Here is a 23,227-nt window from a genome sequence, read left to right as displayed (position 1 = left end):
TTGTGGGTAGAAATCTAACTATGGGTGTGCTGGATTCCAAAATGGAGAAGAAAGAGTGCTGGAATAGAGCTGGAATTTTTTTTTTAATTATGCATGCCATGGAATAGCTTTATTTGATCAATTTGGAGGCAGATACAACTTGAAAGGCAATCTGACCTCTCCTTTTCTTTGCAACTCCAGGATCAGTGTTGTAGATAATAATTATAAAATCAACTATATCATTCATGTTCAGCTATTCTGGGTATACACAATGACCTTCTAGCTCTCAGCTTTCTTCTCTTGAGTACAGCCAATTCATTTTACTTTGAGTCCAGGGGATGGGGCATGGAGTCAGTATCAATTCTCCCCTAATTGGTGTACATTATCTCTATTATTTCTGGTATTTTTTTTTTTAATAATTCTTACTGATACTTTAAAATCACCATAGATAATTGAGAGTTGGTTGTACTTGTTTTGATTTTACTAAACCTGTTTACTGTGTTTTGAGCTGTGGTTTGTTTGTTTTAACAGACTTTGTTTACTATTATAATTAACCAAATTTATTTGTCTTATAAGTTAGATTACATGAACTTTCATTTTCCTTCTGCTGAAAATTATCCTCTTCCTCTTTAATTCATTCTATCTTGAGTAGCATCTTGACTCACAAGCTGAATGGGAATCTAAGAGAATTTCCTGAATCCTTTTCCTTCCCTACTTTCCCAGAAAAAGTTTGGTTGTAGCATTTTGTAGCTCCTTTAATAAAGTAGATTCTAGGGATTCTTTTGGTCCAGAAATTTGTTTTCATCTTAATAAATTCTGTTGATTTTAATATACAAGATTAATCTTGCCCATCTAAGTTTGAAATGCCAAATATTTCCTAGCTCGTCATTCATATTTATTTGCTCAAATAACACAGCCAGTGACCACTTAACGATAAAGGTAAGAAAGTTAGTCTCCTACTCAACACGTTTTTCCTAAATTTCTTCTAGTTTTATATTAACATTGGAAGTGCAGCACTCTAGAAAGAGAGCTCACTAAATAGATTACTGTTACAGTTCCATTTTGTACTCACTCACTGTAAATCACTAAACAGTCTAGAGCTAATATATGTGAATTACTCAGAGACCAACTTACTGTCTACCCATTACAGTTTCAATACTTTTTATACATTTAAATAATATTCTTTATTATTAGGTATGACTGCAAAGAAATGAAGGTCTAAATAGACATCAAGGAATAGCCCACAAATTTGGATCCATACTTAAACAAATATGATCTTCTAGTTGAAAAATTATGTACTTCTATTATTATTATCATCATTATCTTTAAATATTTTTGATCTTTGGTAGAAGTCACACCAAAAAAGTGTGCTATGGCCAAACCTCATTTTTTTGACAGTAATAGTCAACACTTAATCAGTGGTAACTGTGAGACACAGCTAAACACTTCGTATTAGTTCTTATTTAATCCTTATATATGTTATGCTTATTTGTATTCCATTTTATTTTAGCCCTGAAATTATTTCATCTCATTATCTGCTTCCTTATCAGTCTTGGACTCAGATAACTTTTGTTGTTTCCCAAAATCAAAATTTGAAGAGTTTGGTCAAATTAATAGCTTTGCAGAACCTTAGAAAAGGAAAATTACTTATGATTATGAGAAAATTGCTTATAATGGTGAAATGTCATTTATATGTGTGCGAGAGAAACTAACGTGGAGAGAGAAACTAGTAAGTGACTGTACATGTTGCTGATACCTAACAGTAGCCGGCCTCATCATTTGATGTTCATAAAGATCAACCGTGTTTTGACCCGGGAAGAAGAAATATTTTATGAGATTTAGCAGTTGTGACATTTTGGAAGGTGTTTTCCCTTTCTGAAATAGCATTAAACATCATCCTTAGCTTCATTTTTCTTAAGAAAAAATTTACTTCTGACACCTATAGATTCAACTTAACAAGAACACTATGAACACTGATACTTGGAGATGTAAGCTCAGCAACTCTGATAAAGACTTTAAGGCCTGTAGTCAGAGCCCAGCAAGCTTTTCCCATCTACTTGCATTATGTACTCCAAAAATTTATTTCTCGAAGGTTCTGCCTCTCTTCAAGCCTTTGTATACTATTCATCTACTCGATCACTCTTCTTTACCACCATGTCCTATGTTGAAATTAGCTACCTCCTATACGATCCCGTATATAACACTCTGTACTCACCCTGTCATAACAACTTGTCCCTCTGTATTGATATTCCTTTGTTTATCTCATAAGACTATAAGCAGCTTGAGGCCAGGAAGTCTTTTTTTTTTTCAATCTGATACCTTTCATAGGAAGGCACTAAAATATTTATTGATTGAATTAATAGCTAATTCATCATTATATTCAGTGAGAAAAATTTCATTGAGGATAATTTGATTCTCAGACAAGTCATTTCCAGTTAAGGCTGAAATTCTCTTTTTCTTCTTCAGTGTTGGTTAGCTTCTTGGCACCACTGACTAGCTTCTATATCATTAGTGTTCTCTTTAAAATGTATATAAAACATTCTTTAAGCATACTAGCTTTGAACCCCTTAGTATTCCCCCTTAGTATTTCCAAGCTTTTGTTTGTTTTGTTTTAACTAATTGAGGTGAGTATAAGTTTTGTGTAGGACTTCTTAATAGTAATCTGAAGTCTTTTAAAATCTTCACTCAAGCCAACAAAACCAACTGTGCTAATTGGTCAACATAATCTTGTAAGAAATATCAAAAGATATCTTAGATATAATAAAGAGGTCACTTTGTAAGAAGCTGACCTTAGACCCCTTCCTCCAAATTCCAAACTGAATTGACTCCTGTCTCTCAGATTGTAGGCTCCTTTAGGCTTAAAGAGCTAACCAAGTTGACCTGTTGGCCAGTTATTCCTTGTTGGGATTGTCATGTGTGTTGTCATAACTCATGTTTAATGCTTTTAGAATTATGTGATTTGAAGATATTTATTAGCTGTAGTAAAGAACTAATATGGATGGAGTATTTGTTTTTTTGGCAAGATTTGAATTCTTTACCTGTATGAAATTTTGCTGTGGTTTGATGGTGATGTAAGTCTTATTTAATAACCTGTATATCCAGGACTGTGCATATTATTTTAAAATGTTAAAATTTATTTTTAGCTTCCTACATGCCAGGCATGCCAAGTGGGATTTCTGCATACCCATCCGGGTACCCTCCCAATCCCAGGTAATGAAAAAATATCTTTTGAATAATTGTTTTAGAAATTCTGTTAGATCTAGAATAAAATAATGGGTTGCAATTTAATGGAAGGTAAAACTCAGTTTATTGGTGAAATTTTATGGTATGTACATAGTTGAACAGGAGTTTTTTCCATTCTAAGGAAATGCAGCTCTATTCTGTTTACAGAGAGAAAAGGAATGGGAAATGACGATAATCTTGATTAGTTTTGGACCTTGAAATCTTTGCTTCTTTACTTTTGAGAACGCTGTATATCCGTTGTAAATAGCTGAAAGGTTAGTGGAATACTAATTATGATGAATTCAGCCATGGAGAAAAATATTTTAATATCCTTCTTAAAAAACTGACCTTTTCTGTAAACTATAGGGAATGAATTAATAGTTCATATGATGGGTTCACTCTTGTCCCCATGATATTTATTTATTCAGTTCATAGACTACTCTTTATTCAGTTTATTGCCAACCTTTATTACCCATATGATGGTAATATTATAGAAGTAAATTAATAGTAAAATCAGTCTGTGAATAATACATGTGAGAAAAATCAGTAAGAAATAATTATTAACCCATGTTTTAAATGTGTCCCTGTTTCAGTGGTAGTCTAGGAGTAGTGTCCACTCCTTGGGGTTAACTTAGAATCCAAGGTAGTCTTGGGACTAGCTTAGAATGCAAGACAGGCCTGCACTTGGTGCCTAGAAGAAATTTACAGCTACTAGAAATTAATAAGAATTACCAAAATTTTAACCCTCAATTCTTCTCAGCTTCAGAAAAACCTCACAAATAAATGCAGCCAAATTTCCTCAACACCTGCCATAAATAAACATATGTATGTACATACCTAATACGCCGGCTCTTATAAGTTAAATTTAGCAAGCATATTTATTTGGGAGCCTTTCTTAGTTCAGGGACTAGCTTAATAAGGTAGTAAATATTCTTTTACATTTAGATGAGTAAGCAGAGACTAGATGAACATCCATCAGAGACAAGAGAGACAGATTCCTGTGGTTGTTATATACAGTAACAGGTTATCAGTTTTAGATTTCTTAAGGCTGTTAATTTTCTGATTAAGTTACAGAAATGGAATTTTGTCTGAAGCCTTTATAATCAACAGTTTCTAGTAAACTAGAATGAACTTCAGGTATATAGGGAATGATTATTAGAAGCACAATAAGGAAATGGACTTCTGAACAATAAAGCCACTTCATAAAAGACTTGTAGATAAAAATGAAGGCTGAAAATATTGACTGTTGACAGAATGTGAATCATATTCACTTAATCTTACATAACCTTCAAAGTGTCTTTTGTAAGGTTATTGGTAAGAAGTTGCTTTTTGAGGCAGCTATTTTTCAAAGATTTAATGGAGTTGTGTGTGTGTGTGATATAACTTTTAATCTCATGACATGCTATGAGTTAAGGGTAACTTTATTAAAATTGGTATCTATATCTTTCAGCATATGAAAGGTCTTGGCAAAAGAGCTTGAGAACCTCTTTCCCTTCTCCCTTTATCCTAAAGGAGAGTTAATAAGTCAATGACTCAGGAATCTGTATTTTTAAAACAGTGAATATGAGAGTATTTATTCTTGTTGTAGAAAGTTGGACTAGATAACCTCTAAGGTCTCTTTCAAATTTTAAGATCTTTTGAAAGTTTTATTTAGCACCTGCAGCATGTATACAAGGGAATTAAAAAATATGTCAAGAATAGTTGTTTCAGTTTTGGTATATATACTAGCAAGCATGTATTATTAGAGTTTCTGATATCAGAAAAGACAGAAAATGGTAAATACTGTGATAAACTGAGCTTTAAAGGAGAGGTCACATCTGATTTGGAGGTGGGAGCTCAGAGGTGGCTTCATACATGAAGGAACTGATTTATGAGGATGACCTTAAGAAGAAAAGAAAGCATTTAGAGGTGGCTGCTGCTAAGTCACTTCATTTGTATCCAACTCTGTGCGACCCCATAGACAGCAGCCCACCAGGCTCCCCCATGCCTGGGATTCTCCAGGCAAGAACACTGGAGTGGGTTGCCATTTCCTTCTCCATTTAGAGGTGGAGGGAGCAGCAAACAGTAATAGCATTTTATAGCTGAGAGGAAACTTATTGGTCATCAAATTCAGCAGCTCATTTATGTAGTCACAGCTATGATATGAAAACAAAAAAAAAACCCAGCAAAGAATAAGGAAACACCCTAATATGGCAGGAAAATACAGGATTATGAGTAGGAGAACTGGAAAGAATAAAGGTGCAATTTTCATGGAATATGAGTACTACATGCTAGGAAATCAGAATGGAAAAGTTCTCACAAAATACCTGTTGCTTTCAGTTCTGATATTGTTGGATTGCCTTTAGAAAAACTCACGTTGCTTTCTGCTACTGTGAAGATGGCCCTCAAATAACCAGGGCCAAGGGACTTCCCTGGCAGTTCAGTGGTTAAGACTCTGTGCTTCCGCTGTAAGGGGCTTAGTTGATTGGGGCACTAAGATCCTGCATGCTGTGGGGCAAGAAAAAGCAAACAAAAACCACGGCCAAGCAAATGTATTCACTGAATCCAGTGTCATTAATGGAATTTCTGTAGAACTTTGCTTAAATAGACGACTGTAGCTCTAAAACTGGAAAGTCATTAATTTGTAAAACAACAGAATATCCAGCTTAGCTTCCTGGGGTTCTTAAAGATACTGTAGAGTTTGGGCCATCACAGTATTTAATGTTTTCTGTTCTTTTCTTTAGTGGTTACACAGGCTGTCCTTACCCACCTGGTGGTCAGTATCCTGCCACAACAAGTTCCCAGTACCCTTCCCAGCCTCCTGTGACCACTGTTGGTAAGTACCCTTCAAAATTGTGTTTCTGCTCAGAAGGAAATTCAGTCTCCTGTTGTGAAAAGTGCATTTCACTTTTCTTTTTTATTGAGTAAGTTTGACATGTAACGTTGTGTAAGTTTAAGGAGTGCAGTGTGTTATTTTGATAGATTTATATATTATAATGTGATTACATAATTATTGTACACTATTATATTCTATATCCATTATGCTGTGCATTAGATTACTATGGTTTACTGCTGCTGCTTTTACTGTTAGTCACTAAGTCATGTCTGACTCTTTTGTGACCCCTTGAACTGAAGCCACCAGGCTCTGTCCACGGACTTTCCCAGACAGGAATACTGGAGTGGGTTGCCATTTCCCTAGGGCATCTTCCCAATCCAGGGATTGAATCCACATCTCCTGCATTGTGAGGAGGATTCTTTACCACTGAGCCACCAGGGAAACCCCTATGGTTTATTACTTGTTACAGATTTTTACCCTTAAATACCATCAATTTTATCACCCTCCTCCCATTTCACTTTTATATGTGAATTGTTAGAGTACTCTTTCTTTTTAGAACTAAAGCTCTTAATGGTCAGTGCCCTATACTCTAAATCTTGAAGTGATTTATCATCATATAAATGAGCCTTCTACCAGAGCATAGAAATAAATTTGACTGATTCTTAATCACTTTTTCCTGTGTTTTTATTGGTGAACCTTGTATATGTTGAACTATCAAAAGATTCTTGGGTTTTCCAGCCTGGTTATATGTAAAGATAAATGTGCATTTTTAGGAGAAGAAATCACCATTGGGAAATATGAATGGGTCAGGTAAGACCTATTATTTCTGACCAGTAGTTCTTGCTTTTTTATGTTGCTTATTAGTAGAGTCACCTGAAATGTAATTTTCTTCAACTGAGAAAATGAAAGTGATACAGGAACTTCTGCAGACTCCCACCACCCTTCCTGACTATCTACTACCACCTGTACCACCGTATTTGCCTTTTCCCTACTCTTAAAGAGAATGGGTCTTTCCCATTCTATTGTTTTCCTCTCTTTCTTTGCATTGTTCATTTAAGAAGGTCTTTTCATCTCTCCTTGCTATTCTTGAGAACTCTGCATTCAGTTATAAATATTTTTCCCTTTCTCCCTTGCCTTTCACTTCTCTTCTTCCCTCAGCTATTTGTAAAGCCTCCTCAGACAATCACTTTGCCTTCTTGCTTTTCTTTTTCTTTGGGATGATTTTGGTCACTGTCTCCTGTACAACAATGTTATGAATCTCTTGTCCATTGTTTTTCAGGCACTCTTTCTGCCAACTCTCTTTGGCATCAGTGGTTGGGGCATAGACTTGGATTACTGTCCAACATTAAACCATTAATGTTAAATGGTTGCCTTGGAAACAAACCAAGATCATTTTGTTGTTTTTGAGATTGCACCTAAGTACTGTATTTTGGACTCTCTTGTTGATCATGAGGGCTACTCCATTTCTTCTAAGGGATTCTTTCCTACGGTAGTAGATATAATGGTCATCTGAATTAAATTCGCCGGTTCTCTTCCATTTTAGTCCACTGATTCCTAAGATGTTGATGTTAACTCTTGCCATCTCCTGCTTGACCACCTCCCATTTACCTTGATTCATGGACCTAACATTCCAGGTTCCTGTGCAGTATTGTTCTTTACAGTTTTGGACTTTACTTTCACCACCAGACACATCCACAACTGAGCATTGTTTCCGCTTTGGCCCATCTGCTTCATTCTTTCATGGAGCTAATAATTGCCCTCTTCTCTACCCAAGAAGCATATTGGACACCTTCCAACCTGGGGGGCTCATCTTCTAGTGTCATATCTGTTTTGTCTTTTCATACTGTTCATGGGGTTCTCGTGTCGAGAATGCTTAAGTGGATTGCATGTCTTCCTCCAGTGAACCACGATTTGTCAGAACTCTTTACTATGACCCATCTGTCTTAGGTGGCCCTGCACAGGACGGCTCATAGCTTCAATGAGTTATACAGGCCCCTTTGCCATGACAAGGCTGTGATCCTTGAAGGTATCACCTCCATGATTCCTACTTAACACTCTGATTTTGGCATCATCCTTGATTTTTCATCAGGAACCTGTTGTTTTCAGAATATATCTAGAATCTGATCATATCCAGTGCTGATCCAAATCACCGTTCTCTCATCTGATTTACTTCAAAAGCCTTCTTCTGTCCTTAGCCCCATATCTGTTTTTAGCATAACAGCTAGAATGAGCCTATTAAAAGATAAATAAATTATATCACTTCTCTACTCAAAACCTTCCAAGGTTTTGCTGTTTCACTCAGAATTCATTCCACATTTCTGAGGCTTAGAAGCCCCTTTAGGATCCTGCTTTCCTCCCCATTACTTCTGACCTCATCTCCGACTCATCCCCTCCTCCTCTTGGTTTTAGGATTTGTCCACTGCCTGTTTCCTTTGCAGGGAGTAGTCAGGCCTACCCTGACCAATCTATTCTCACCACCACCCTGCACATGTATACAAACATGTGGAACATCTAGAAAGTTCATACAGGTTTTTCTGTAAAATGGGAAAAGCCAAACGACCTTTTTGGCCAACCCAATAGATCTTGTGAAGTTTATTTTTCTATTACATTTTCTGATAGATTGTAACCATCCTGATATCTGTTGTAAATATCCCTCCCTCCAGCAAAAATGTTTTCTTCAGTTGTTTTCGTCATTGATACATTCTAATTATTGAGATTCTAGTGGCATTGGTTTTGTTTTTTGTAATACAGGTCTTTTTTTTTTTTTACAGTGTGATTTTATTTATCTGTGTTTGACTGTGCTGGGTCTTCATTACTGTGTGCAGGCTTTGTCTAGTTGTGGTGAGCGGAGGCTGCCCTTCCTTGTGGCCACTGGCTTCTCACTGCGGTGGCTTCTTGTGGAATACAGGCTTGAGTGCACAGGCTTCGCTAGTCGTGGGCGCAGAGGTTGCGCTCGCAGGCTGTAGAGCACAGGTGCAGTAGTTGTGACTCACTGGCTTAGTTGCTCTGCAGCATGTGGCATCTTCCTGGACCAGGGATCAAACCTGTATCCTTTGCATTGTCAGGCAGATTCTTATCCATTTAGCACCAGGGAAGTCCTACCATGTAATTTAAATGCTTGGGTTAGAAACCTGATGATGGGCGATCCTTAATCCAATAAGCAAAACGTACTAATTCCTGTTAGGTTCTCCATTTGGGCTCAGGCATGATCAATAAATTAATAGTGCTGTTTGTTAACCCCATATTATTTCTCATTGGGATGATGGTGTCTGATTTGTAGAGAACCTAAGTTTCCAAAGATCTTTTATGTTAACCTATTTCAATGCAATAGGTATGAAGCATTTTATAGCTTAGAATAAATGACATCCATATAACAAGAAATAGGAATATGGGGAAAATGGTATATTTTGAATTAAATCTACTGTTTGTTTTTAGAACAAGTTATCAAAGCAATATTTTATTGTATTTCTAAGAGTACTTTCTTAGAAAGTCTAGAAACAAATTATCATTCTATGATTATCTAGAATATCCATTAATGTATGTTGCTTTTTACCCTTTGTTGCTTGTCTACTTGATTTTTTTTCATCATATTTTAGTAGTACATTGTGAAAAACACTCTTGAACTTCAAAATTGTCATAAAGGAAAGCAGAAACATAAAAGTATCATTTGAATATAGAGTTCACAAGTAGTCAGCATTTTCTCAATCTGCCTGTGGTCCTCAGGATTTGTACTATTAAGGCATGAGAAAGAATTGATGTGTTTATTTATCTTTTGTGGATCTTGATAGTTTAAAGATTTGATCTTATGATATAAAACAAAGACTTGTTTCAAGGCATCATTAATTAACTCGTACCTTATTATTAGTGTGGATGCTTGTGCAATATTGAACAATATAGAAGTAAAAGAACCACTTAAAATGAATTGATAGAGATTACTTTTTTTAATGTAACCAACACTTTTATTTGCTTTTTTTTTTTTGGCGACATTTATTCCCAGACTGTAAGTTTTTGTTTCTTCCGTTTCTTCTGGGATATCTTTTTCTTCCGTGCAACCTCCTCTTCTGGTTTTGGAACAGTCTGTTCTTTTTCAGTTAGGATCGTCTCAGTGTGGCAGGGAGAGCTCAGGTACTGCTTGATCCCCCTGTGAGCTCTGTAAGTCCTGCCCCGCATTTTGGGGGCTTTGTTCACCTGGATGTCCTCAGTGAGCAGAGAATCTACATCTAAGCCCTTCAGTTCAGCTTTACTCTCTGCATTTTTGAGCATGTGCAATGAAAATTCAGCACTCTTTCTGGGCTGTCAATCCTGCATCAGCCCCAGTGTTTGGCCTGTGCACACCTACCAACTCCACTGTACTATTGACGACAGAATGGCACACGTCGCTTCTGTAGAGTGACATCCTTCAGATACTTGGTGGCTTTTTGGATATGCGTACGCTTAGTGCCCTGGGTAGTTTCACAAGTGTTCTTAAAGGGAACATGAAGATTTGAACTCCTTGGTTTGCTGGATTTTGTGGAGTTTTCTGGGTCAAGTGAATAGCACATCATTTTTAGAGGTCACCTTAGTTAGGCTGCTTACTGGAAGAGGGAAATTACATTCTGTATAGCAGTCTCTTCTGAAATAATACAGAAGACTGAGGATTGATGCAGATCTTGGGACTTAAAACAGCTCTTTCTGACTCCATTCCATGTAGATTTTGAACACCATTTAAAAGAAAATAAGAGAATTTGTTTTGTCATCTCATTTTATACCTTTTTGGTTACCTCTCAGACAGCTTCTGGCCTAACCTGACCTTTAAAACTACATTCATGAGATTGATGGTCACTGAGGGCATTGACTTGGAGAAGGAAATGGCACCCCACTCCAGTACTCTTGCCTGGAAACTCCCATGGACGGAGGAGCCTGGTAGCCTGCAGTCCATGGGGTCACTAAGGGTCGGACACGACTAAGCAGCTCCGCTTTAACTTTTCACTTTCGTCACTGGAGAAGGAAATGGCAACCCACTCCAGTGTTCTTGCCTGGAGAATCCCAGGGACGGGGGAGCCTGGTGGGCTGCCGTCTATGGGGTCGCACAGAGTCAGACACGACTGAAGCGACTTAGCAGCAGCAGCAGAGGGCATTGACTAAACAGTGACAGCAGCTGTTGAATAAAGAAAAGCCTTTTGATGGTGCTTTTCTATCAGGTCTGGGCAACTGTAGTGATATTTTAATACATTTATATAATTTAATGAGGGAGAAATTATGATCTGTAACTTAAATTCTTCCTTGAAGTTCTTGTAAAATCAGGTTTATTTTTTGGATGTCATCTTTGCACTTGACTATCAAAAACATTTTATACTGGAAGATCAGTGGGAAAAGATGAGGAATTTGGATGGTTTTCCTGAGATTTTCGGCCCATTATTTATTAACAAAACATCAGAAGGAAGGTGAACTTTCCTTGATATCTAAAAAAATCTTAAAATTTTTAATTTCTGTTTTTTCAGATTCAAGTATATATTTCTTTAAGACTCAAACATTTTTATTAGGACTGGGCATATAACTTTTACCAAGTTGGCATTGCCAAAACTATAAGAGAACTTGATCTTAAAGGCTTAAAACTACTTGACCATCACCAAATTATAAAGAATAAGTTTAGGAGACAGCATTAGTATTTGTTTGTTCTAATAGCAGATCCCAGAAAAAAGCAGAAGCAGGTATGAATATGTGGTCATTTGTATGTTTTCAGGGCTGAAAAACAGGCACCTTGAAAAGCTTTGGTCCCCAGCAGGGCATTCCCATGGAGAAGGCCAAACTCTGTTGGATAGCAAAGAGTGGCGTGATATGGACCAGTCACTCCCACCTTGATTCACATGTAGCACTCTGTCAGACTCCGGCATGCTGGGGGTGCACCCAGGTGGCAGTCTAGGAGTGATGAAGTTGTTGGATATGATAGTCCAAATTAAGAAAGATTTAAGATTTATCAAGCAAATGTTCAAGAATGTTACTGAAGTGTGGTCCCATATGGTACCCAGAAAAGTATGGTGCCACTCAGTGAAACCTGCACGTTTTGAATATACATGTGAAGAAAGTCCATCGACACACCGGCTCCCTTATGAAGTTCATTAGAGGATGTACTGTCAGTTCATCAAACACACACATACATACACATACCACCTTTTCTTTATCTGTTCATCTGTTTTTTCAGTTGAAGTGAAATGAAAGTTGCTCAGTTGCTTAGTCGTGTCCAGCTCTTTGCAACCCTGTGGACTCTACAGTCCATGAAATTCTCCAGACCAGAATACTGGAGTGGGTAGCCTTTCCCTTCTGTAGGGGATCTTCCCAACCCAGGGATTGAACCCAGGTCTCCTGCACTGCAGGCGGATTCTTTACCAGCTGAGCCACAAGGGAAGCCCTTGGTTTTTTTCAGTTATTTATTAATGTGGTCATTTAGTGTATAATTACTGAGTGCTTGCTACATGCCAGGACTAAGAACCCCACTGGGAACAACACAAAGTAACTTACTGCCTTCATGGAGTTTGCGTTCCAGTGAGGGAGGACAGGAAACAAACTTACAGAAAATACTCAGTGTGCCAGGTGGAGATACCCAGGTGAATGCCATCTAGAAACATTCAAATTGAAGAGGGGCACAGGAAGACCTGGACGGGGAGGACTGCCTCCTCTTCTCACCTCCTTTACATCCACCTTGCTTACACCACTGGCTTCCTGCAGCCCCCTGAGCAGCAAACACCCTGGTTTGCTGTTTCAACCCCATCTGTGCTCTGCTTGCTTGTATGGTGATCTGGAGATCTATTCACTGCTGTTACCTCTGCTTGAAGAGTTCTCTCCAAGCCTGGAAAAAGGCTTCTACACCTTATACTTTGATGTGGGAGTATGTTTCTGGTTCAAGGAACAGCAGCGAGGCCAGTGGTGTTAGTTAAGGGTGTGTGGGGAGATGGGGTTGGAGAGGAAACAGCTGGCTCAACTAAGTCCCTGTGGGTCAGGTTGAGGCCTATGGCTTTTCCTCTGTGTGAGCTGGTGAGCCATGGGCAGGCTTGGAGCAGAGGAGTGATCTGATCTGATTGATGTTCTAACAGATACCTCTGTGCCAGACCCTGGGAGGGAACGGTGGCCTCCTTGAAGAGGCCATTAAAAGACTCCAGGTCTGAGATGGTGGCCTGGACCTGTGTGAGGACAGAGGACGTGGTCACATGTGCTGAAGAGGGGTACCCATTCATCTGTTGATGGATGCTGAGGTTGCTTCCGTATCTTGACTATTGTAAATGATGCTACAATACATAGGGTGCATATATGGTTTTGAATCATTGTTTTTGTTTTCTTCAGAAAAATACCCAGAAGTGGAATTGCTGTGTCACATGGTAGTTTTATTTTTAATTTTTTTTGAGGAACCTCCATAGTGTTTTCTGTAGTGGATGCACCAGTTTACGATGTACGAGGGTTCCCTTTTCTCCGCATCCTCACCAGCACGTGTTCTCCTTTTGGTAACAGCCATTCTGACTCTGGCTTTGCTTGCAGCGCCCTGAGGGCCAGTGGTGGTGAACTTTTCACGGCATCTGTATGTCTTCTGCAGAGAAACGGCTGTTGAGGTCCTCTGCCCGTTTTTTATCAGGTTGTCTTTTTTAATCCTGAGTTGTATGAGTTCTTTGTATATTTTGGATCTTAACCCCTTATCAGATATATCATTTGCAGGTATCTTCTTCCATTCAGTAGGGTGCCTTTTCGTTTTGTTGATAGTTTTTGCTAATCAGAAGCTTTTTTAATTTGATGTAGTCCCATTTGGTTTTTTCGTTTGGGTTTTTTTGGGGGGGAGGTGCTTTTTTTTTCTTTAGTTTCCCTTACCTGAGGAAGCATATCCAAAAAAATGTGAAGACCAGTGTCAAACAGAGTATACTGCCTATGTTTTCTTTTAAAGTTTCTTTCTTACAGTTGTATTTAGATATAATTGACATATAGTACTGTATAAGTTTAAAATGTACAGCATAATGATTTGACTTACATACATCATGAAATGATTACCACAGTAAGTTTAATGAACATCTGCCATCTTCTATAGATACAAAAGGAAAAAAATACTAAAAAAAAATAAGAACTCTAGGATTTACTCTTTAACAGCTTTCCTGTATAGCACCGTTGATTACATTAGTCATGTTGTATGTTTCATCCCTAGTATTGCCTGTGTTTTCTCCTAGGCGTCTTGTTTTAGGTCTTACAAACATTTAAGTTTAATTCATTTTGAGTTTATTTTTGTATATAGTGTGAGAAAGTAGTTCAGTTTGATTCTTTTACATGAAGCTGTCCAGTCTTTCCAAAACCACTTACTAAAGAGGCTGTCTTTTTCCCGTTCTGTATTTTTGCCTCCTTTGTGAGATATCAATTGACCGTGTGAGTGTGGGTTTATTTCTGGGCTGTCTGTTGTGTCCCATTAATCTTTGTGTCTGTTTTTATCCCAGCACCATAGTGTTTAGATTACTGAAAAGCTTTGTACTATAGTTTGAAATCATGGAGCACGATACCTCTGGTTTTGTTCTTTAGTATTATAGACTTTAATTGTGCTCCTTCACAAAATAATCTTAAGGAATGACTGATTCTGACCCATTTTTTTAAGGATGGAATCTGTCCCTCAAATTAATTGGCCTTTGTGCTCAAACCTTGCCAGTAGTATCTTTCATTATTATGATAGTAGCACCATTTTTTTAAAATAGTACTTTGGTATCGTATTTTAATAAGGTCTGTACTTAACCTTCATTTTTGAATACTTGAACTGTTCTGTAAATTAATTTAAATCTTTTTTTCTGCTGTGTTTATTTTCAAGAAGTGTTAACCTGCTCATGTTTTCCTTTTTTCTCATTGGTTGTGGTTATAAAAACTTTAGAGTATTGCTCTAATAGTATTTAAAAGATTAAAAAAGAAAAATTAAGGTCCCCTGATTTCTTTGGAAGAAAGTTCCATGACCTGCCCAGAGCCTGGCCAGAAGTATTAGAAGCTTACTTGTTCATAGACTATAAATAAAAAGCCCTTTGTAAGCAGCTTAATGAATTTGCTTGATTTGTGTTTAATAGCATAAATCAGAGTGACTTTGCTCATATAGTTGTTTGAAATGTTTCTGTTTCAGAGCGACCTGTTTTTTTGTTTTTATTATAAAAGGAACTAACATGGGCTTGATCCGGTGATCCCCAGGGTCCTCTTGACCTAGTTTCTGAGTAGATGGTCAGTAAGCTTCTGTTTCAGATTGCTTAGGCTCTGTAATTTGCTCTGTAGCACAAATACCATTATTACTGAAGATGATTATGTGAGTCTTGAGCAGGTAACATCAGAAGTAAAAATACTGGGGGGCAAATGACTCACTTTTGCTGGTTAGATGTGAGGTCAGAAAAGTTACTAGTTATTTTGTATTTTTCCTTGGGGTTACCATGGATTCTTTCTCTAATGAGCTTCTTTTTGAGTTGTAGAAAGTAGTGATCATCAGTAAGTATTGTTAGGAGATAAATAAAACTGATTATCTTTAAATGTTTAAAAAATGGTTCTAAATCAGGAAGGCCCAAATTATTAATTGAATTATCAGATTCACTGAGTAGAGTATTGGTTTCCTAATAGTAGAAAAATTATCTCACTTCTTAAGCATTAAGGTTAGTGATTGAATCCTATCTGACAATTAAATTAAGTTTTGTTTAGGATTGTTTCTCAAAATCTGTGTTACCTTTTCAATTGCTGCTAATCTGGAGTTGTAGAAAGGCACGTCTGAAATCTGATTCTGCATGAGTAAAGGTCAATGTGTAGGGACTTGAGGTTTGGCAGTTTGCCATAAACTCTTATTAATCCAAGGCTCATTGTAACAGAAATTAAAATTTCTCTTAAGACATTTGAGAAGAAAAAAAGATTTTTTGAAACGTAATCAGGAAGAAGAAAAGAATTTTCTACCAAACTTTTTTCTTACTTGTTTATATAAACAATCTTTCTTTAAATGTATTTTATTATTTTCCATTTTTAATAGGATAATTGCTCTACATTGTGCTGGTTTCTGCTATACATCGTGTATCAGTCATCACTGTGTGTATATATCCCCTCCCTCTAGAAGCTCCCTCCCACCCCCCATAAACAATCTCTTTGTCATGGTTCATTTAATTTTGAACTTTAATCTGGGCTTTTCTCTTGGCGTTCACATTTCATAACTTAATTACAATTCATTTCTTCTATTTAGAAAGTTGATGGATGTTAAAATGTTCACATATATTGAACATATCTTAAAATGTTCAGATATACTGTACATGTCTCTGTGTGATAAGGGAGAGGATTAGGTCTAGCCTTGGCATTTCTAGGCACCTCGGGTGAACTGTGACCTTTCTTGAAAGCCAAGTGACTGCTGCCTCAGCTTCCTTCTCATCTTGAATGTTAGTGGCTTTAGCTGGAGAGTTATTTCAAAGGACTTATTTGGTCCTGTACGGTAGCATTTCATTTGCCCTAATGTATTTTATAAGAGAAACAATATAAATTCCAGGACTTAAAGTTTTTTAATTGGGCTTTGAAAATTTAGCATCAGTATAACTTGATCCATTTTAATATAATAATTTTACCAAAGTTTGTTGATGTGTCTATGTGTAAAACATCCAGACTAGTTCCAAGAAGACCCTTAAGTTTGTACTAGTTCAGATCATTTATGCACAGATGATTGGGACACTTTGACAGCATGTGATTGACCACATGTTTGAATGCCTAACCATATTCATATCATTTGGGTTCCTAATCTCTCGGAATAGTTTTGTTGTATCTCACAGGAATCATAGTAACGTTTCAGATGGGCGTAATAAGAAAGTTCTTTCAGAAAAAAGTTTTAAAATTCCTATTGTTAATGCATCTATCATAAAATGAGGGCTTAGTGAAGTACCATCTCTACTAGTCATTATTTTGTAAATCACCTTTTGAGCACAAAATTCTAAACTGTTGTACCCTTTTTTGCTGTCACTTAGGACTTAAATTAATGCAATGTGAAAAACTAGAGATTTTGATTTGGCATAAATTCTGTCCAAATAAAGTCTTTTTTTCTTAAAGTCTTCTTTAAAAATTGAAGTAGAGTTGGTTTATAGTGTTAATTGCTGCTGTTCAGCAAAATGACTGTTATGCATGCATATGCACACGTTGTTCATTTTCTTTCCCATGATGCTCTGTCACAAGATGTTGAATATAATGCCCTGAGCTGCGCAGTAGGACGTCCCCAGTTGGTGTCTGCTAACCCCAAACTCTCAAGCGTCTCTCCCCCACCCGCCTCCTTGGCAGCCACCGGTCTGCTCTCTGTCACTGATTGTGTTTCATTGATAGGTTCATTTGTGTCACATGTGAGATGGAAGTACTGCCATCTGGTGTTTGTCTTTCTCTTTCTGACTTCACTTCGTGTGAACCTCTCATTGCGTCCATGTTGCTGCAGATGGCATTATTTAGTTCTTTTGTGGCTGAGTGGTATTGTTGTATATATACACTGTATCCTCTTTATGTATGTATGTACATATGTATGTATCATCATACAATGTTGATGAGCATTTAGGTTGCTTCCATGTCGTGACTGTTGTAAGTAGTGCTGCTGTGAGCATTGGGGTATATGTTTTTTTTTAAACTATAATTTTTTCCAGGTATATGCCCAGGAGTGGAATTGCTGGATCATATGGTAATTCTAGTTTTAGTTTTCTGAGGAACCTTCAAGCTGTTTTCCACAGTGGCTACACCAACTTACACTCCCACCAACCGTGTAGGGGGTTTCCATTTTCTGCATACCCTCTCTAGCATTTGTAATTAGTAGACTTTTTAATTTGACTGGTGTGGGGTGATACCTCATTGTAGTTTTTTCATTTCTCTATAATAATTAGCGATGTTGAGCATCTTTTCACGTGCCTATTGACCATCTTTATTCTTCTTTGGAGAAATGTCTACTTAGGTCTTCTGCCCATTTTTCAATTGGATTGTTTTTTTATTGTCAAGGTGGATGAGCTGTTTGTATATTTTGGAAATTTAAGCCCTCATCGCGCTCATCATTTGCAAATATTTTCTCTTATTCTGTGGGTTGTCTTTTCATTTGGTTTATGATTTCCTTTGCTGTGCAAAGGCTTGTAAGTTTGATTAGGTCCCATTTGCTTATTTTCGTTTTTATTTCTATTGTCTTGGGAGATTGACATTAATTTAGGTCAAAAATGTTTTGTCTAAAACAGCTAAATCTTTAAGTCATACTGAGAGGAAAGCAGGTTGTCTTCCTGAGAAAGGGAAGTGAGTGCTTTTGAATAGTGAGGAGTCAGGCACATAATTAAAGGATTAGGATTCTTGTTCCAAAGCAGAACGGGAGAAGAGAGTGGAAGACTCCCATCTGGTAGTTTCAGTCTTTGAACATGTTCTGAGGACTTTTGTTTTTGTTTTTTCTTTTATGAGAAGATGGTAAAAGAGGGCTTAGGGCTTTAGGAAAGAATCCAAAGGATCAAGATTTTAGTTTATGTTATGGCAGACAAGGCCTTTGGAAGATGCCTGGTGATCTGACACAATGAGAGAGAGGCTGTCATGGCAGGCAGCCTGTGTTCAGGACTAAGAGATGGGCAAGAAGTTAGGACTGAGGGGAGGTACTCATGGGAAACAGGAGTGGAAGAAGCAAGAGGTCAAAGGTACGAGAAGGAATAAGTGGAGATATGAATTGGTGAATTCTGGGAGGTTGCTAAGAGGTGTCTGTACAAGAGGATGTGAATAGAGAAGTGGTCACTGAGGAAGATTATGGGAAAATTTGAGGGGAATGAGCCCAGAGATGATACAGTAACTGTAAATTGATGAGAACACTTTGGAAAAGTCAGGTATTAAGAGGTCAGGGATATGAAAAATAAGACCTCAAGTTACCCTCTGGCTTTACAACTCTGAATTCCAAAGCACACATCTGAAAGTTAATAGTTTTGCTGCTCAGAAATGTGAAATAATAAGCTGACATACTTCTATAAAATTGGAAGTAAATTCTGAAAAGCATATATGGATTTATGTGGTAATAATCAAAAATATTAATTGCCTCTTTGTAAATGCTGGAGTATGGGTGCTGTTTGGGTGCTTCTTAGCAGGACGTTCCTAACAGGAAAGAGGGAGACTTAGCAGGAGAGTCTGATGGTGGGCTTTTCCTTGTACCGTATACATGCAGTGTCCTTAGCACAGATGGACGAAGGACACTCCTCAGGGAAACCTGGCCATGGGAGATACTGTTTTTGCTCATTTTCACTTGCAAGAAGAAGAGAACCCAAGTCACAAAAAAACAGTTCTTCTGTGGTAGAAACAAAAAAGAGGGGGAAAACAGAACTGTAGACTTAGACTCTATTTTTGAAACCAGTAACATCTGTTCTTTCCTGTTCTTTTGGTAAAGGAATAAACATCTTACAGAAAGGAAGCCGTATTAACCTGTACATTAGTTTAAGGAAACTGCCCATTCTCAATCTTAATGGCCTCTAGAGTGGGTGGTGCCTTTTCCCTTCAGCTTAGCAGTAAAGCCTGAGAATGGACTTGACCTGAATCAGATGTTTTTCCTTGTTATAAATTTGTTGTTCCATTTGTTGGAGATTTAGGGATCTTTGTAATCTGTAGGGATATCTGTAGAGGCTCTCAATGAGCCTCTGTCTCATTGAGAAAATAGCTAATTGTTTGGGCTGTAAGCCAAGAAAGTGGGTAAATATGGATAAACAGTAATCTCAAATTGTAGTACTGGAGAAGACTTGAGGGTCTCTTGGACTGCAGGGAGGTCAAACCAGTCAATCCTAAAGGAAATCAACCCTGAATATTCATTGGAAGGACTGATGCTGAATCTCCAATACTTTAGCCACCTTTTGTGAAGAACCAACTCATTGGAAAAGACCCTGATGCTGGGAAAGATTGAGGCAAAAGGAGAAGCAGGCAGCAGTGGATAAGATGGTTAGCATCACCATCTCAGTGGACATGAATTTGAGCAAACTCTAGGAGATAGTGGAGGACAAAGGAGCCTCCACTGCAGCCTCCCATGCTGCAGTCCCATGGGATTGCAAAGAGCTGGACACGACTTAGTGACTGAACAAGAAGTAACCTCTCATGGGGAGGGTATTTCTGAATCAGCTCCTGTTCTAATGTTATGTTTAATGAAGTTGCAGCATACAACATTTTCTTTCCTCACACTTTTAAAATGTTGACTCGTATTTTGTCCTGTTCTGTGATGATTCCCGTGAAAGGAATAGAGAGAGGTTGGAAAGTAAGCAAGCGTTTTGCCTTTTCCTCCTGTAGGTCCCAGTAGAGATGGCACAATCAGTGAGGACACTATCCGAGCCTCTCTCATCTCAGCGGTCAGCGACAAACTGAGATGGCGGATGAAGGAGGAGATGGATCGTGCCCAGGCAGAACTCAACGCCTTGAAACGAACAGAGGAAGACCTGAAAAAAGGTCACCAGAAACTCGAGGAGATGGTTAACCGTTTAGATCAAGAAGTAGTAAGTAACTCATTGCATAACTGTATATCTTAATTGTAGCTATGGCAAAGTTTCCTGTATGTACTATGGCTACCCTGAGTACTGTGGGTATTAGAGTTCAAACGATTGTACACAGTCTTTAAGCACTTGAACATAGCTCCTATACAGCTTGTTAAAGAACAGAGCCTGTGGTTGAAATACATTCTTTGACTGGGAAGTGGATGTATTTTAGAGGATTTTTCGCCTGCACCTTCACGCTGAGGGATAATGTTTTGACCCATAGGAGGACTGTTTGAGTGTTGATGTTACCAGACGGTTAATCCAGAAATAAGAATTTGAGAGAGTTCTAAGCCATGATAAAGATCTGCAGACCTGGGGTGCAGACTTAAGGATCAGTTCTTTTTTGTTTCCAAACATTGTTTGAACTATATGTAAAGTATCTTTGGTATGCAACCTTTAGCTCTTCAGCTTTCTCACATTTTTATCAGACTGCTGTGCCCTGAAGAGTCAGTAGAAGTCAACCCTGTGCCTTCTTTTGTTTAAAGATGTAGAGGCACTAGCTTAATTTGAACACCAGCTTCACTCTTCACTTTCATTCTTGTGAGGGAGAATCTGTTCCAGGAAGTGTGCATTTTTGATGAAAGGATAGAGAGTTTATTGAGTGTTTGAGGGCTTTGGAGAAAGTGATTGGTATGTACACGTTAGTCTAATAAATGGTTCTGGGGTGTAAAACGGCCTTCTTGATAGTCAGCTATTTTCAAATGAGGGAAGTGGCACCCGTACAATTCAGAGCCTGCAGCCACCACCTGCTGTATCTTGGGACTAAGATTCAAGTGTTTGTGGGGTTCTGTGCATTGAATTGTCTGTATAGACTGGGGAAAGTTCTTCCTCTGGGGCAGATGTCCACATGTTTTGAAAGAAGGGCTTCTTTTATGATTTTAAGAAACCTCCTCTGGAAAGTGTCTTGTGTGATGGCTTAGTTTGCAGTATTTATCACTGGTAAGTGACAGGCTTATCACTGCCGCCAAAAGTGCTCAGCTTAGCATCTCCTGTCTGCACTTAGCATGTTAGAGCACACCTTATCCTCTAACTTTGAAATGTGTTGTATTTGAAACATGAATCTCATCCATGAGTTGTTTAAGCATTGTTTTATTAGCAAGTCTGCTTGTATGAAGTTGAGTTGTAGATGTCTGACAAATGGATAATTACAATTAGTGTAAAATCATCATGCTTGGACTGTTCTGTTTTCAGGCTGAGGTTGATAAAAACATAGAACTTTTGAGAAAGAAGGATGAAGAACTCAGTTCTGCTCTGGAGAAAATGGAAAATCAGTCTGAAAACAATGATATTGATGAAGTTATCATTCCCACAGCCCCACTATACAAACAGATCCTAAATCTGTATGCAGAGGAAAATGCTATTGAAGACACTATTTTTTACCTGGGAGAAGCCTTGAGGCGGGGAGTCATAGACTTAGATGTCTTCCTAAAGGTATGTCTTCTTCACTCTGCTTTCCAGAGTTTCGGAACATGTTTTAGAACCACTGTTGCTGAAAACCACAAATCAAGAGGGTTTGTCTGTAGGGGATGAGTTAAAATTCTTTTTCTTTCCAAAAGCAAGCAGGTGGGGTAAATGGCTATGAGCAGTGTCTTCCCACCTGCAGAGAGGACTGAGGATAATCTGAGTATGGGAAGAAAAGTGGGCTTGGTGGCTGCAGTTCCTGCCCCAAGGCGGCATCAAGCTGAATGTAATTCTTACTGCTGCACCCGGGTGGATCGCAGGCACAGTCAGATTTCCATTCTTTCAGGTCACACCATCTAAATTAAGATCATTGACTGCGCCATCCTTGTTGCTTTCTTTTTTCCCTCTGTTAATTTTCTTAGACTTGCATACTTTTATACCTGTTTCCCCTTGTAGAGTATGGGGCTTGCCCTGCTAGCAATAGAGCCCTTCTAAATGATTCCAGGCTTAATGCTACCGTACAGACGTGGAAGATCTGTAAGCCAAGTTTGGCTACTGTTCTCTGTTGGGTCATGAAGAGCATGGCTTTAGGGATAACAGCCACCCTTTGGATACTCAGTACAGCTGCTTCTGAGGCTTCAGTGTCCCTGCGAGGCTGGTCAGGTTGCCTGCTGACCCTGCCTATCTCACTGTGAGTGTATGGCCAAACCACTCTTGGACCTGGTAGAAGCATATGAACAGCTGGGACCCAAGAGAGGGCTCCCTTCTGTACGCTGTCCTCTGCTTGGGTGGCATAACTGAGGCCAAGATAAACATGGAGAGGTGAGGAAAGGATGCTGTTGCTAGGCACTGGACCAAAGGTGGCCTGGTGCTACTCATCCCTGCACTTCCCCTTTTTTAGCTAAGTAGTGACAGTCAGTTCTAAAAGTTTTTTGTTAACTTTTGTTAGGATCACAGTACAAGTTTCCCTGGCATCTTGGTTGTCTCAAGATGTAGCTTGAACTGAGCCAGATCCTGCATGGGGGTGCTTTCCCTGTGACACATTGTAGGGTCTCAGAAGACTACTTTCCTGAGTACAAGTGTGTTAGTTGATCAGTTGTTTCCAACTCTTTGCGACTTCGTGGGCTGTAGCCTGTCAGGCTCTTCTGTCCATGGAATTCTCCAGGCTAGGGTTTTGGAGTGGGTAGCCATTCTCTTCTCCAGGAGATCTTCCTGTCCCAGGGATTGAACACGTTTCTCCTGCACTGCAGGCAGATTCTTTACCATCTGAGTCACCAGGAAAGCCTCCACAGGTTCCTTAACACAGCCTGCCAGCATCAAT

General features: G+C 38.4%; 1 protein-coding gene across 1 annotated transcript in view; it reads left to right on the top strand.

Annotated features, from left to right (window-relative positions):
• Window positions 1-23,227, top strand: part of TSG101 (tumor susceptibility 101) — a 41,712-nt gene that overhangs the window by 17,982 nt on the left and 503 nt on the right. The window contains exons 6-9 of the mRNA XM_027531457.1: window positions 3,123-3,189; window positions 5,925-6,016; window positions 20,264-20,466; window positions 21,697-21,936. Of these exons, the coding sequence (XP_027387258.1) occupies window positions 3,123-3,189; window positions 5,925-6,016; window positions 20,264-20,466; window positions 21,697-21,936 (602 nt within the window). The remainder of the gene's footprint in view (window positions 1-3,122; window positions 3,190-5,924; window positions 6,017-20,263; window positions 20,467-21,696; window positions 21,937-23,227) is intronic.

This window comes from Bos indicus x Bos taurus, chromosome 29, assembly GCF_003369695.1.
Source record: "Bos indicus x Bos taurus breed Angus x Brahman F1 hybrid chromosome 29, Bos_hybrid_MaternalHap_v2.0, whole genome shotgun sequence".
Taxonomy (NCBI): Eukaryota; Metazoa; Chordata; class Mammalia; order Artiodactyla; family Bovidae; genus Bos; species Bos indicus x Bos taurus.
Note: the sequence above shows the minus strand (reverse complement) of the source record. Positions and strands in the feature narration are given on the sequence as shown.